The sequence below is a fragment of the Ambystoma mexicanum genome, chromosome 6p, assembly GCF_040938575.1.
Source record: "Ambystoma mexicanum isolate Mex_15411 chromosome 6p, UKY_AmexF1_1, whole genome shotgun sequence".
NCBI classification, from domain to species: domain Eukaryota; kingdom Metazoa; phylum Chordata; class Amphibia; order Caudata; family Ambystomatidae; genus Ambystoma; species Ambystoma mexicanum.
In genome coordinates this window covers 598,999,977-599,016,386 of record NC_090935.1, presented here as the reverse complement: position 1 = coordinate 599,016,386, position 16,410 = coordinate 598,999,977, and the positions used below count along the sequence as shown (strand labels likewise).

Genomic DNA, 16,410 nt, shown 5'->3' with positions numbered 1-16,410 from the left:
TCATACCTCCTACACACAGGTCCTTTGACTGGACCTCAGCCCCTTTACACAACACATATTCCGTGTCCCGTAATCCTCCCTTCCACCACAAATGCAACAATTGCACAGAAGCTATGGATTTTTTGTCTGCAATCCATCAAACTTCCTTCAACTACCTGTTCCTCTGTGCACTCAGTCCTTACACATGCCACCTGAATGCCACACATTAATTTAAATGGAACCCGACCCGAAGGTCACAAAATCTGTGAGGGGTTACTCTCTGCTCCCGATCCTGGCTGGGTCATTCTCAAAGCCACCGGTGAGAATTGAAAGATGGATGCTCGCCCTGCTTGAGTATGGGGTCTCGCTAGTGTACAAACCTGGTTCCAACAATGCAGCCAACAACCTGTCTCGCCATCCGGGGAGTGGGGGTGGTGGCACTATGGAAGCCTGTGTGTAGGAAGCAGATAACCATGTGCAGAAGGTGGTCGAAGCAGAGACCCCGAATGCCTTACACTGGAAGATCTGGAGGCAGCGGCAGCTCAAGACGAGTGCTTTTAGCATCCTAAAGGCGGCCATGCAACAGGGTTCGTGGAAGTGCGTGCTCGAGTCCTTGGCGGGGCGCACGCAGGAGGCCAAGGTGGAGCTTGAAGATCTGTGGAAGGTACGGGAAGAACTATCATTCTCTGCCACTGGTCTCCTGCTGCGGGGTGACCGGATTGTGGTCCCTCAGGCCAAAATCCAGGAAGTGAATGGTCTGGCCCACCAGGGCCATCAAGGGGCCACCAAATCCAAAGCCCGCCTCCGCCTCAAGGTATGGTTCCCCGAACTGGAGCGGAGGGTAGATGAGCATGTGGCCGTGTGTGTCTGGTGCCAGGCGGCGTCCCCCACCCAACGAGAGCCCGTCATCGAAGTGATGCCAAAGGGCACGTGTCCGTGGGAGGTGGTACATGCTGACTTTGGTCCACCACGCAGGGCACCCACTTCCTGGTGGTGGTAGATGAGTACTCGAGGTATCCGGAAGTGGAGTTAATTGAGTCAGTGGCATTTGAACATGTGGTGGTGGCCCTGGAGAAAGTCTTTGCCACGCATGGATTCCCCAATACTCTGTGTTCAGACAATTGGGTGCCATTCCAGGGTGAGCGGTTTGCAGAGTTGATGGACAGTTACGGGGTTCAACAAAGAAGGATCACCCCACTCTGGCCAAGGGCGAATGGGGAGGCAGAGAGACTGATGCAGACCCTGAACAAAACCTTCCGCATAGCACAAGGACAGGACCGGTGCCTGAGAAGATCACTCTACAAATTCCTGCGGGTTTACCGGTCAACTCCACACACATCCACCGGAGTGGCCCCGGCCGAGGTGTTGTTCAAGCGGTGCCCCGAGGGGCTGGCACCAGAGGTCGGAGAGAAGGAACCAGGGGTAATTGATGACCAGCAAGTTGAGCAAGCTCGCCGGCTGAGGACTGAGCAAGAGAATGTGAGGAGAGGGCTCCGACCCCAACACCTGGCACCTGGGGACGAGGTGCTAATCCGAAACAGGCACCTCCATGGGAAGCTGTCCCTGCCATATGAGCCGGAGCCGTTGGACGTTGTGGCAGTCAAAGGATTGATGGTGACAGCCTCGGACGGCAGGGCGGCAGTCACAAGGAACGTGAGTTTCTTTAAGAGACTGGGAGAAACCAGGACTGATGCACCCCAGGACCAAGACATTGTGGACATACCCGATGAGGGCAGGGGTGCTGGCCCCTTCCCTCCGTCTCTAGCTGAGGGGACAACCGCTGATGGATCTCCCATGCCGGAAGTGAGCAGGAAGAGGACAGGGCGAGGGAAACTTGTTCACCTCAGTGACTATATGCTAGGATCGGTATCCTGAGTGATCATGCGGGCGCGGTAGTCAGATGGGGATCCAAGGAGGCTGTAATTAAAGGGGTACAATTGTGTGATGTGTTATGGTTATGTTGGTTATACTTGTTGTTTGTTGTGTGGTTTGTATAAGAACATTTGTTGTCCTCCTGAAAAAGGCGCAGTGTGGTGCTGCCTCTTGAAGGGCTTCAGCACGCGGCGGAGTGACGTTACACTCCGCCGCATGCACTATAAATAAAGGGGGCGTTCCTGGCCGCGACAGTGTGACTGGGAAGCCCGAACCTGACAGACATCTGATGCCTGAGTCTGTGACAGGAGGTGGGGGGCTCACAGGCATCGCGAGGGGGCGCAGACCAACCCCCAACAATCAGGCTCCACCTGCCTCACCCAATGTCTTCTGAAATACCGGACATCATTGGTGGCAGCCAGGCTGGTGAAGGGGCAAAGTGAGAATCCTCCACACAGTTCCTGGCAGCTCAGTCTCTCCTGTGACAGTAACTGATATTATTGCCGCACTCCTTATATTCATGATGACTTCTATAGCATTGGTCCCAAGCTCCTGTGTGACATTCAGTAACTGGAAGAACAGCTTTACGTCAGACATCACCATGGGAGTAGAGGCAGAATATGTCCAGGCAGCACCCACTTCTGCTCCTTTGACCACAAAGTGGGAGTTTAACTATGTAGACAGTATCCTCCATATTGTTAATGGCATTCTAATAGGATTACCATTTATGATATGTTCTTCTTTGCATTCTTTTCTCAATTGGTCAATGATTGTTTCTAAAAAAGACACCTTTGAAATGTTGAGAGTCCTATCCTCAGCTTTTGTATAATTAGGAGATTACCATTATCAAAGAATGGATGGTGATTTATCAAGCATATTTTGCCATTATTGGGGTAGATGAGGCTGCACATTGCATATGGTGGCAGCAGCAGCGTAACTGCATTTATACCTTCTATTATGAGGAGTATGCCAGACATACAATGTTGTAACCCGTGGCTCAAACAGAGCCCTTATCCGTAGGGTTACTGTTCGTCTTGGCGGCTAAGAATTACCTGAGTCTTATCTTGGATGGAGCTTAGCTAAATACCCAGCATGGATGACTGCTTCGTGGCACCACTCAACCAATCTATCCTCAGGTGCTCTGAGAAGCCAGAAGGTGTCTCGCCTGCTATTCCCCGGGCATCTGCCATCCAGGTGGCCAGGACATGGCCATGGCTTTTGGATTCCAGTTCCTGCGGGTGGCCCAGTGTGGGAGGATCACCTGGGTGAGGGGTCTTCGGGGTGTGGGAATGAGACATCGAATGGTGAGACGCGGCATCTCTCTCTTCACAATCACACCTTTACCCTACCCTACCAGGTAGGATACGTGGAAAACGTACCCCCCTCCCTTTCCCTTTTCCAGCACTTTCACACGGACAGCACGCTCTGTGAAAAAACAGACTCGCACCCGAGCAGTGTACCTGACATGTCCCGCTACTATGGTCGGGCAAAGGCAGGCAATTACAGACAATCACTCACACCTGACTTCCATTAAACGTACCCACGTGGATAAAAGGAGGAGCACAGGAGCATACTTTGAGTGAGGCAAAGCACACAAAGGAACAGCAGTTTCGAGCCGGCAGCTGCATGAGGGGAGCAAGACGGCAATCCCAGAAGAGTTCGTAAGAAGGGAAATACTCTTGACCTTTTCAACCAGACACTGATACTTTCAAGAAACCTTCAAGGCAGAAAGCGTAAGACCAGGAAAACCAGACTGAAGAATCCTTCATTGTGTGTCGAAGATACCGAGGGCCCTCCCACGTAACTAACCAAGGTGGGGAGGAGCAGCAGCAGCTGCCATGGTATCATCCTTGGCTCCAAGAACAAAGAAGCACCAGAGAGATTAACACAGCCAGTCAGTTGGGGAGACCGACGCAAGACCGGTCTGTGTTGAAGTCAAGGTTGTAAGCAGCAATATTGTATAACGAGCGCTGGAACAAACATTGTTGAATGTGTGTGATGAATGACGCAAGTAAAGCTAAACTGCTGATGAATGTTTGAACTTAGGAACGCAAGATACAATACCATTGACAGAGTGGTCCGGCACCGAGAATGTGATCAATCGAAGGTCTCTGTAAGATATCCCGCCAAGAGAAATTAAAGTAGAAGATTGATGAAAACAATTGTGTGAAGTGAATCGTGGTGGTCCTGCGACAGTTTAAGTAAAACGCATTGCATATTCGAAGTCTTCGATTTTGGTAAAAAGAGGATCCAAGCCCAAACAAGGGAGACCAAAAGTAAACATTAAGATATCAAGGGGATCCTAGCCTGAACGTGGGAGGTCCGTGGTCTGAGCCTGAATGAGGGAGACCAAGTGTGAACCTTGTGATAAAAGGAGGTCTCAACCTGAAGAGGGAGACCCACGATGAACATTGAAAGCGAGAACTTTTGCATGTAAAAATTGTGATAGAAATGGAACTTTGAGACTTTTTTACGACAGACCCTCTGCAGTAAGAGACTGTTATTGGAAAAGGGGCTTTGGCAGAAGGCCCTGATGGCTGTGCTTTGAACTGTATCCTCATGGCTGAAAAACCAGACCGTGCGCAAAGCTCGAACGTGCCACCTTGCCCTGTGCTGAAAACGTGGGGTAGGGAAGCCAACTGCTCAACCGTCCTGACATATTATTTCTTGAACACTTCTTTTTGCATACACCATTGTCCCACACCCTTTTGTATTTAGAAGTAAGGATTGGCAATAGGTTTATTAGTATAGCCCCTTTTATTTGACAGAGACTTGAATAGGTCTGCGTTAAAATTATTTGATGGTCGTAGCTTGCCCCCATCCTTAGCTTTAGGTTTAGATAGGTGTCCAACCAACTCATTTGACGTTCAATAAACACACTTGAACTGTGGTCACTTGTGTCTGTCTTCACTGTTTGATACCATGCCTTCCTTACAGTGCCTTCTTCGAGCCTGTACTTGGCAGACAGACGTGGATGAGCGGGGCAGCCAGGAATAGTTCACCAAAGAGGGGATGGTAAATGCAGGAGTGCTGTTCTGTCATTCTCAAGAGCGGGGATCAAATCAGAGTCACCTAGTTTTGATGTATTGATATGATTCTTTCTGGGCCTATTGGTTGCACAACCCACATGGGATGAGAGGGTTAAAATAGCATTGTAACTTGGGGTGCCTGTTGCTTCTGAGAAGGACAAGGGAAAGGAATTGGAAAAGTAAGACATAATATGGATTTTCATGCCGTCATGACTAATTTGGACTAGACATCGCCTACGAGGAGCCAAAAAAACTTCTTAAGCATGGTGTGTTCATTCCCAGGACCTTTATGCTATCTGTTTAAGAACTCTGGGTTCCGCTGTTCGGCAGTGTAGGCCACTCCTGTCAACTTGGCTGGACTGGGTTGGGTGCATAGAGTTCCCCCTTCTGGCCTGGTGGCAAAGCTAGACAGCAAGCCACAGCCGAATGCCCTGGCATTTGAGGCTGCACTTGGCATCTACACACGAAAGCTATTGGCCCGGCCAGTGCTGGTTTATACCTGAAAACACTTTACATGTGCATTGTGATGTCGGCAGTTTGCACATTCTTGCCGACTGTTTTTCAATTGTGAGAAAGCCCCTGGCAAACATGCCCTTCTTAGTTTCATCACTCAATGGGTCATTTGGATATTCTCTCACTTTTCCCACAATTGACACCCATCCAAAGGACTCACTGTGTCTGCTCTATGCCTGCACCCGTGACTTAACAGAGATGTTCATTTACTTTTATAAGTACATTCTCAGAACTGCATCTAGTTTCATACATTATCATTATCTGACTAATTGAATAATCACTTTATAGCTTTTCAAATAATTACAATTACTTACAATTGTATTTGTTATTTGTAGTGTTACTTGAATTTCAGCTAATGTTTTTCATGTTTTTAATGTATTTGTATTGATTTAATTCTTTTTTAAAACGTTTTTCACTCCTTTTACCTAAATTTGCGGATGCAGAAGTGCACAATTTAACACAGGCGTTTTGCCAAAAATAGACTTGACCAATCGTCTTAAAAAACGTGGGTTACAAGAAAAGGCATTGCGGTTATGTTCACCCAAAGAAACTGGCATTCCAAATTGCATATGTATGCCCGCTATCCTGTTTTTCATAAGTAGCACGTTATCAACGTTTCTGCCAATACAGGACTTGACAGTAGTGATTACTCATATGAAGTGCTGCTATATAAATACATATGTGATAATATTAAGACTTGTGGCCAACTATAGGTATCCATCTGAAATCTCAACATATCCTCAACAAATCAGCTATCCATGCAATTGACGCATGAAAGTGGCCATCTGCCACCTGACAGCGTAAACACATCAAAAGCACGATTCCTTGGGCAGAGTTGGCTCAATTTGTAATACCTGACATGTAGCCATTGTCTCACCCTGCACATATAACTTTTCAGCATGTTAATTTGTTTACAGACTGGCACTATAGAGAAGGTGTTGTACATAAAAATGTGTGTCAAGCATGTTGAGGCCGTTGAGGAGTGTAGACTAAGCTATGGTTCGAACATCACTTTGAAGATATTGGAGTGTAGCTTAAGGAACTTAATAACCTTGAAGTAATTGCTGCTAAAGGCACACAACTAGGAAATTAGACCAGCAGGATTGAGCGGCAGCCATCGCCAATATTTATGCCTTGGAATTCCTCCCGAAAAAAATTCACATTTGGGACCCATATCATACTTAATTCATAACTTGCCTGAGCGGATATCTCAGGAGTTAAGCGCTCACATGACCTCAGATATCGAGCAAAGCATGCACAACACAAATTCAAATCCAGCGGCAAGTCCGACTTAGCTTCCCATCCTTCTGATGTCGAAAAATTGAGTATGTAATGTAATGTAATATGGCCTTTGTATAGCACCTTTTCCCCATTGGTATAGCCTCAAAGGGCTGTTGGTGAATGCCCTTGAAGAACTGAAGTCCAAGGTATGAGAGATTGGTCAGAGGAATTTAGAATGCGTGTATGTATTTTAGCCAGCACAAAGATATATAGGGGTGGCTACGACCCACGTAGAGCTGGCTTGTGGATGAGTGCTGTGAAGGCTGTTGAGAGAGTATGTGAGTCAACGTGACTGATTAGATATCCAGCTAAACCGCATATTTATTGTGTGACTTAGCTGCATTCTAGTGGCAGAGGTGTTGTGAGACGATTGCAGATGTGTGCGGGTGTATGGCCCTGCCTTTGGAAGGATACGGCTATCCTCCATTGAGATCGAGTGCGATACGTACCCGTGAGTCAAGGCTGATTACTTATTTCATTGACGAAGTGCAGGTCCTGTCCTGCAGGTCCATGAATGTCCTTTCTGTGTGTGCTCAGTACTTTATTGGAGTCACTCATCGATACACCAGCCTACCTTTCTCAGGGAGAAATTCACCTGAGAGGCGGATTAGGTCAGTCAAGATGTAGGGGGACAGAGACAGATCTTGAGTGCCTACCTGATGCAAGGTGATCCTCTATGGATGCTAAAAGGGATAGAGTTCCATATTTTAGGTGCTTGGACGGAGAAACACAATCCCTCTATTCTGGTCGATTTGGCACGAGGGATGACAAGGAGGAGAGCAGTGCCTGAACGGAGGTTTTTGTTGGGTCTGTTGGGGGTGAGCTTTTGTTATCGAAAGTCTGGGCCTGTCTTGTGCAGTTGACGGTAAGTGATGCACATAGCCTTGAAGGTGTACCGTCGCCCAACAGGGAGCCAGTGCAGGACACAGAGGGTGGGTGTGATGTGCTCTCTAGGGCCTAGGTCGAGGAGGAGCCTTGCTCCAGTGTTTTGGACCCAGTGGAGTTTTCTGAGTTGAGATGCAGGGGCGCCCAGGTATAGGAAGTTGGCGTAGTCTAGTCGAGACAAGACGATAGACCTGATTATGGCAACTCTGTGGGGGTGGGAGAGGTAGGGGAAGATGCGTCAGTGAATGTGTAGGTATAGATAACATGATTTTGACACATAGTTGATGTGATGTCAGAGTTTCAGATCTCTGTTCATGTGTGTTGAAGGTAGGGGGTGGAGGGTTAGGAAGGACGGCCAGGCGGTGGGTTGCATTAAGAAGGTAGTATTCCCGCAGATCATGATTTCAGATTTTCCGGAGTTGAGAAGGAGGTTGTTAGCCGTCATTGAGTGGTCGATTTCTGTGAGGCATGAAGCAGGGTCGGTGGGGTTGGAAGTGTCCTTTCGGATCTTGAAGATGTTCTGGGTGTCAACTGCATAGCAAGTCAGGCCATGTGAACGGATAAGAACAGGGATGGGACTCAGGTAAAGGTTAAAGAGTAGGGGTGATAGAGAGGCGCCCTGTGGTACTCAGTTGGTGACGGGGCACAGTCGAGTCGAGTAGAACAGAGGCATGTGAGCAATTTGGAATATATTGGTAATGAACAAGGATATCCACTTCAATGTTGCATCCCTGATGCAGAGTGAGTGGAGTCTGTCCATTAGAGTGGGGTGGTCAATGGTGTCAAAGGCTGCCAAGAGTTTGAGGAGGAAAGGTGCAGCACAGACTTCCGGATCTGAGAGAAAAGGGAGGATTCAGTTTCTTGCAGCGGTCTGAGAATGGACTGGGAGGGGGTCAAGGAGGAGGTTGGATTCAGTGAAAAATCATAGCTGTGAGTAGGATTTTAGTTTGGCTATGAGACTAATTGAGGTTGTTTGAGATAGGTCTGTAGTTGGCTGGTAGAAGGGGGTCAAGGGAGGATTTTTTGTGTAGGGGTTACATGTGGGATGTCTTCAAAACTGCTGGGAACGTGTCTGAAGTGAGGGATGAGTTCATGAAAGATATTGCGATGTGACCGGCACAGGTTGAGCAAAGGATATTTTTAGGAGAGCAGAAGGGCAGGGATCTCCATGCGATCCCTAAGGATGGCTGCTGCCAGGTAGCTTAAGGAATTCAGGATGTGGGATGGGAAAGCAGATAGAGAAGAGTGGGCAGGTGGTGGGAGTGTCTGTGAGTCCGGACGTGGGTGCAGGGGAGCAGGCGGAAGCTTTACTAATTTAGAGCATATTGCGCAGTTTCTATCCACGGTTATTTTGTGAAAGTGGTCTAAGAGAGCGTCAGAGTGCTTGAGAGTGAGGTAGATGGGAGGAAGTGCAAAGAGGGGCCTGAAATCTGAGATTATCTTGGAGTTCCCTGCGCTGGTGTTATGGGCATTGGAGATTCTGTTCCAGTAGAAGGATTATTTGGCCTTCTGAAATTTCTGCCCCGTAGGCTTTGATCTGCTGGGCACATGTGGTTCTATTCTGAGGTGAGGGATCAGCCCGCTATCTGTGTTCCAGGATGTGGCTTTGTGCTTTGAGGGATTTGAGGGCAGGGGTGAACCATCTAGGGCATGGGCCTTGTCTGATGGAGGAGGATCTGATAGGGCTGAGAGGTCTGAGAGCTTTTTAGAGCCATTTGTCAAAATGGCTGATGCAGAGCTGACATCTATGGAGTGGAAGGGAGGGTAGGGAGGTAAGCATGGAGTCAGCCAAGTCTGGAGTTACTTTGACCTTGTTCCATAGTGGGAAGTGGGTGGGTGGTCAAGGGTTAGCCAAGCGGGGAGGAGTGTCTGCTGTTGAGAGCATGAAGAAGATGGCAGCATGGTCCGTATGGATTAGTAGTTGGGGGATGGGGGAGAGGACATCAGGTTGGAAGAACTGAAGATTGCGTCTAGGATGTGGCCTGCAGATTGTGTGGCACCTGTTACCAGTTGAGTCCTGGGCTTCCAGGTTGTCCAGGATTGGTCGTTTTATGGGGTTATCCCAAGAACAGAGTGTAACGAGACGCAGCCAAGCAGAACTTTGCTTGTCATCTTTGTCAGTTATGCAAAGGATTGTGGCCTCTGCATGTTCAAGTGGCAGGGGCAGAGACTCTGGCCTGACCAGCCATTAATCGAGGTACGCTTAACCATAGCCGAAGGGCAAAGCCTTGAACTGGAAAGGTCGTCCTGTGACGGCGAACTGTAGGTAACGCCTATGGTGGCGATGAATTAGGATCTGGAAATACTAATCCAGTGATGATAGGGCATCTCCTTCCTGCAGTTGGCTTAGGGTGTGCTGAGTGTAGCCATCCTGAAGGTTTGAGACCAAAGGAATTTGTTGAGGACGTGCAAGTTGAGTATGGGTCTCCAGCCGCTAGATTTCTTATTGACAATAAAGTATCTTGAATAGACAACTTGGCTTGCTGCTGGACTGGGACGTGTTCAAAGGTTCCTTTGGAAATGAGACACTGGACTTGCAAAGAAGTAGCAGCAGGTGACAAAGGAGGAATGGAAGGAGGGCACCCAATGAAATCCAATGTGTGCCCATGCTGGTTTCAGGACAACACCCATTGGTCAGCGCTGATGGAGCATCACTGTACGACAAAACCAGAGAGCCGCCCTCCCCTCTATCGAAGGGGGTGGAGGGACGGAATCAGAGCATGGTCAGATCTGCTTGGAAAATTGACTTCTGCTGAGAGAGGAACTGCAGCAGCATTGGAGTCCCTCGGTAGGCCAGGAACTTCCCCTTGAGACCGATAGCAGGGTCTGTAGTCGTGTGACATCCGGAAAAGCTCGTCTTGACAGAGTGAAAGGACTGACGCCGTTGCTGGAGCGTACCAAAGGAACAAGCTATATCAGTATCGGCCCGTAGTGTCTCATCAACTTTATTACTGAAAAGGTTCTTTCTGTCCAAAGGCAGAATCTCGTTAGTCTGAATCTCTGGCCGGGAAGTTAGTGGCCTTGAGCCACCCTTAATAGTGTAGGACTGCCCCATTACCCATCTGCCTGAAACCAGTTACTGCAATATTGACAGTCACAGATAGCATGGGCCGATGCAAAAGCTTCTTCCTTTTTATGGTTAGGCAGAAAGTTCAGAATGGTGCCCATCTTTTACAATAACTCCCTGTCATAGCAGGACAGGATAGCCATGGAATCAGCTGCCATGATGGTGGTCACGTCAGTGGAGAGTACAAGCTTCACAAAGGAATCCAGTCGCATTCCCTCCTTGTCGGACTGTACTGAGCATGGAGAAGATTGATTAGCGCAGCATTTTCTGGCCGCAGCAGACATAACTGAATCCGGGTTGGGCTACATACACAGACATGTGGGAGCAGTATAAAGCACCTTATCCTGCTTTTCAAATCTGTCCTTCGTGGGAGTGCCAGTGAAAGGGTTCTTCATGGTCAAGAGACATCTTCCCAAATGTCCTTGTTGACTGGTACAGCGACCATAGATTATTTAGTTGGTTCCCTGTGCTGATATAGGACACCTACCCTTTCTTCTCTTCTGGTATAAAAACCAAACAACTTTGCAGCCCTAGACATGAGGGTGTGGAAAGAGCCAATAGAGAATCTGAGCATTGTATCCCCAGGTTCACCATCCCCCTCATATCATATCAGATTCATCAGTTGTATTTGTGTGAGTAGACACCACCATGATAAGTGTCATTCTCTTATTCAGTCTCCGTCAAATTGGCAGCAGGAAGAGCCGGCATTGGGATGCTTGAGGGGCTTCCAGGAGAAGGCAGGTGGGGTCCAGGGAGATTGACGAGTCAGAAGAGACTGATAAAGCAGTCTATGTTATAACTCAGAGATCACAGTGCAGCGTAGACAAAATTCCAATGGAAAGGTCACAAGGCACTGGGTGACAGAGCCAGCTTTGGAGATAGCCCTGATGGTGCATGGGAGGCACACAGGGATGGCATGACAGATGGAGTGAGCCAGGAGAGATGACGGAACCTCCACATATTCTTGGGGTCTGCTCTATCGGAGGAAAGCAGGACTTTGGAGAGAGGCTGAATAAGAGGCTCCAGCACCTTCATCCATCCAAACCGCCAACCTTCTGTGACGGTCCTTGAGTGTCTTGGTGGAGAATGATTGGCAAATGGAGCAGTCGTTGACTTTGTGGTCTGTGTAGTAGCAGCAAAGACAGTCGTGAAGATCTGAAGAATGTGTATATTGATGACAGGCTTGAAAAGGCTTTCTTTCCGGAGTCTGCCATAGTGTCAACTGACTAATCAAAGGGCCTCAATGGCGAATGCTGAAACAGCCCCCGTAGAAGATGAGAAGCTGGAACCTAGCCACTGACGGTTTGAAGAAAGCACTGAACTTCTCACAATGTAGCAGTTGAGTAGAAAAAAACAAAGAAATAGCAATCAAATTGTCAAAAGATTAGATTGTGTGAGGACTTCCAATACCAAACGTACAGTCAGTAAAAAAAATCTGAAGATGGCCTCAAGGGGTGGAACCAATGGCGACCAGTGCACTGACAGTGGGGCAATCTGACCCAAAATGACTGATCGAGCACCAAAGTGACAGTAGTCTTGAAATTCAAATGTAAACTGCTTTAATGTTACTGAGGATTCACAACCTGATGACAGGGAACACTTAAACAGCATGTGAATCTAGGAAAGATCCAATGCTGGAGAGCATGGGAAGCTGTACATGTAGTATAGGGATAGTGTGACAGGAACACCACAGTTGATGCCCTATTTTTGACTTTGAAAAAAACTACCATACTCCGAGTCAACCACTAGACAGCGGGCCATGCAAAGCATGTGAATCTAAGCAGATTCACAAGCCCCAGAAATATAGAAATATGACAGACATTACTTACCATGTAATCCTTCTCTGGATAGAATCATATGCTATGCATAGGCAGCCACCCAGTGGTTGGCATGGAGTATTACAATATGTTTTAGTTCGAATTTGAAAATGTTCTATCCTGGGATTAACAGGTTTAGTCTGCATCGATTACAGAGTGCTAGCCTTTTCTGAATGTTTTCAGAAGAATAATGGAATGAGAAAAATACCTTTTCTCCTGTAAAATGTCCTGTATAAAATATGTCAACTGTGTTCTAACAGATCCCTGTACAGAGACCCGTCGACTGTGGGGGGGGGGGGGGTGATGAGGTTGTAGATGGTTCAACGTCCAGGAAAGTAAATCCGTACTCAGATGAGTCTATGTCATCTTTTACAATGACCTCATCCGTGTGGAATTCTGTTCTGAAGCTTCAGCCTCTACAGGTTTTTTGCAGATGTCCTTTCCCCTTCTTCTTGGAGTGTATAGCCTCTGCCGCTACATCCCTCTTTCCTTTTAGTGACATTCATTCATAATATTCAATAAAGGTCTCCATTTTATCCATTACTTTCTAAACCTTTTAGACGAAACACTCCCTTTGCCCTACTGTGAAGGTGTAGTAGGTGTCTATTCTTCCTCCAATTCCCCTTAGGATTCAGGGAAAGATGTTAATTCTCTTTTATTCACATCAGAACAGGAAGTGCCTCTTCCTCGCCAATAGACGTTAACTTGGGTGCTTCCATTCCAATCTGTAGGTGCTTAGCCAGTCCTATTTTTTTCTTTGTATTCTGGGACTTGTAGTTCCACTTTTTCCATTATAATACTTGGACTACAAGTCCCAGAATGCAAAGAAAAAACCAGGACTGGATAAGCACCTACAAACTGGAATGGGTCATGTTGGCAACTATGCGCTAATGTTAATTCCGGTGCTGGCAGTAGCTTGGAAGTCGGTTCCTCAAGCGTAAGTTTTTGGTGTGCATCGTCCGGCTTATGTTTCCTTACGCAGCATTATGAATGGCAAGGGCCAGCTGCAAGGAAACATGCAACATTTCCTTAATTTGCTTCTCGGTATCTCTTCTGAAGCAGATGTGCTCTCCATCAATTTCAAAACCTTTGGCAGCAGCAGATGATTCACACATCTCTCATGACCGTGCCACTGGAACACCAGGTGGCACCCATTGTTGACTAATTGGAACTCTAAATTCATCTTCATGCCCACCTGGACAACACCTATTCATATATCAGTCTTTAATTTTCCGTTGCAACCGTTTGAAACTTTCCCATTTCAGAGACTACTTATCTTATAATGCACAGTTCTCATTACATGGCTATTCCTATGCAGCGGTCTTAGAGCTACAATACCCAGAAGCCCTACAGCATGGGCGTAATTTTCGGGGGGTAGAGGGGTGTTTGTCCCCCCCCAACTTTAGTGGTAGACCATTTTGTCCCACTCATTTGGCATGGGGCCCTTTTCATTTAGATGTCATGTCCCCCCCAACATTTTCAGCAAAGTTACTCCACTGCCCTACAGAGTGGTGCTTTCACTTTCCCAGGTCCAGGGAGGAAGGCGGCAGATTACCTCCAAGTGCTACTAATGAGCCTGCCTCAGCACAGGGTGGGTCAGTATTTAAGCAGCTGCCTGCAGGATCACAGGGTTCTTGCATTGAGTACGCTGCAAGCCCCTCTTGCTTTGATCCTTGGATTTCTGCTGTGTCTTGTTCCAGTGCCCTGTGCTCCCTGCCCTGCAGCCCTGCTAGTTTGCCTGCACTCCCCTGCTTTTTGCTCCGCGCCCCCTTTGCTTCATGACCTGCAGCCTTGCTCCTCTGCTTGCAAAATGTAATTAGTTACAAATAACACCTGTTCTTACAGTGCTCAGAAGTAGTTGGATTTTGCATATATAAAACGCACATTATTATTAATATAATTATTGTTATTATTATTAATGATAATAATAATAATGATAATAATATATTCCTGTCTAAGGGACAAAGATCAGAAAAGGTACTGAGCTTCTCCCCACTGTGTAACATGCAGGCATTGCGATGTATACTCTCTTTGCCATCCAGAGATGTAGCAGCGGCTGTCTACGTGTTTTTAGAAGCATCAAAGCAGCCCCTTGTAAGTATGTTGCTCAAAAGGATTGTGCATGTAACAAGGTTTTACTATGGACATTTAGTGGAATCTTATTGTATAGTGAATTAATAATGTAATGCAGTTTGTATTCTTAAAGTTTTTTTATATTTTGTATGTTGTCTCTTATGGAGGAGCTATACTTCGAAATAAGGATGAATTCAGACTGGATTCCTGCAGTCATTAGGAAAGCTTGCAAGGATGGACCCCAGATTTTCTTTGCTACTCTTCTCGCGGGGCTAAAGAGTGCATTGTTCTGGACAATATGCACCAAACAAGGGACCCTCTGAATTGGGTGGCTATGAGTGCATGGCATAGACATATGTGAACTTGTTCTTTGTGGATTTGACGGTGAATAAGTGCAAACCAGTACTTAAAATGCATATAGTAGAAGACACCATGAGAAATAATCGTGTTCTGGTTCTGCATAAAAAATCTGTCCAACATTTCCTCCAATGTTTTAGTATGTGAACCCCGCCTTTGAACGGATGATGGGATATCATAAAGGAGAACTGATTGGAAAGGAACTTACAGAATTACCAAAAAGTGACAAAAACCGCGCAGACCTGCTGGACACAATCAACATGTGCATCAAAAAAGGAAAGGTATGGACTATATTAAATATATATTTTTAGCTGAAATAGACAAAATGTACATGCTTATCCAGAGGACCATACTTTATTTGCTTATTACCCTAACAAGAACTTATTTAGATGTCATATTTTTTATATCTGGACCTCATTATGATTATGGGAGTAATTTGAAAACAGGTGCTATTTCCAAACACTGCCTGCTTTACTGCTTGCTTTAATATGGCCTTTGGATTATTTACTGCATGCGGTATTGCATAGAAATACCGCATTTGACAAATACTGCTATATTAGGAGGTGACATACCTCACATAGTTTACCCCGGTTCCTTCCTCCATGAAACAGTTGCAGGTAAACATTTTTAAAAGCCCCTTGAAGTTTAAAGGTCCTTTTCTCGAAGTGAAGGGAAGCCTGACATCATTGAGCAATGTGTCTGTTTGCCAAGTTAGTGATAGAATAAACCTTGAAAAAACAGGTGTAGAGAATTTTACGTGCATGGCATAGATGTGTTTCACAAATAATGGCAGTGTGAACAACACTATGGACAGAGACAGCAATTTAGAACATTATCTGTTCACAAAAGGCCACAGACTAACTAGTCCCGGAAATGTTTTGGTTTAGCCCGCATTGGGCATTTTATATGCATAGAAAAAGTCCAAAAATGGTCCATCTGTATGAGCTATGAAGTGAAGGCGCCCCATGGATTGTGTATGACTTCTAGTCATGGAGCCTTAGAAGTATTCCTAAACTTGCTGATGCAGTGTTCACACTTGATGTCTTCCTAATTTCACTTGTGCTAGTGCACTGAGGTAGATTGCTGGAGCCAATGGCCTTCACTCACATCCCAGCCCTGCCCTCCACATCGGGGTTAGCACAAGGGTCACCAGTGTCACCATGTTGCAAAACCGTATTTTGAAGCATCACCTCTATTCAGAGTCCCTGATATCCTTAGAACGATCACCCCGATTCCTGCGCAGTTGCACAATGTAGTTTCTTCCTTTCCCGGAACATGGGCTCTGACTGGATCACTTATTCATGGTAAAATACTGAAACACTCATCCCCAGCCCACTCCAACCTTTCATCACAAATTTTGCGAGGGCTTCTTCCCGAGGGCTTCTTCCCGGCTTCCCAACACCACTGCCACCCTCCACTCCAGGCGGAAGGTGAAAACCATTTGATGTGCTAACTCTCCCTCCTTTAGAGTGTGAGTGATGGTGAAAGTTGCCTCCACACATTTTTTACTGCAGGGCATAGTCCCCACGCTTTATTT

The 16,410-nt window shown here is 46.7% G+C and overlaps 1 protein-coding gene across 2 annotated transcripts in view; it reads left to right on the top strand.

The window, feature by feature from the left end:
• Window positions 1–16,410, top strand: part of PDE8B (phosphodiesterase 8B) — a 1,197,077-nt gene that overhangs the window by 629,434 nt on the left and 551,233 nt on the right. For both annotated transcript variants that reach the window (XM_069627430.1, XM_069627431.1), the window contains one exon: window positions 15,014–15,154. In XM_069627430.1, coding sequence (XP_069483531.1) covers window positions 15,014–15,154 — 141 coding nt within the window. The remainder of the gene's footprint in view (window positions 1–15,013; window positions 15,155–16,410) is intronic.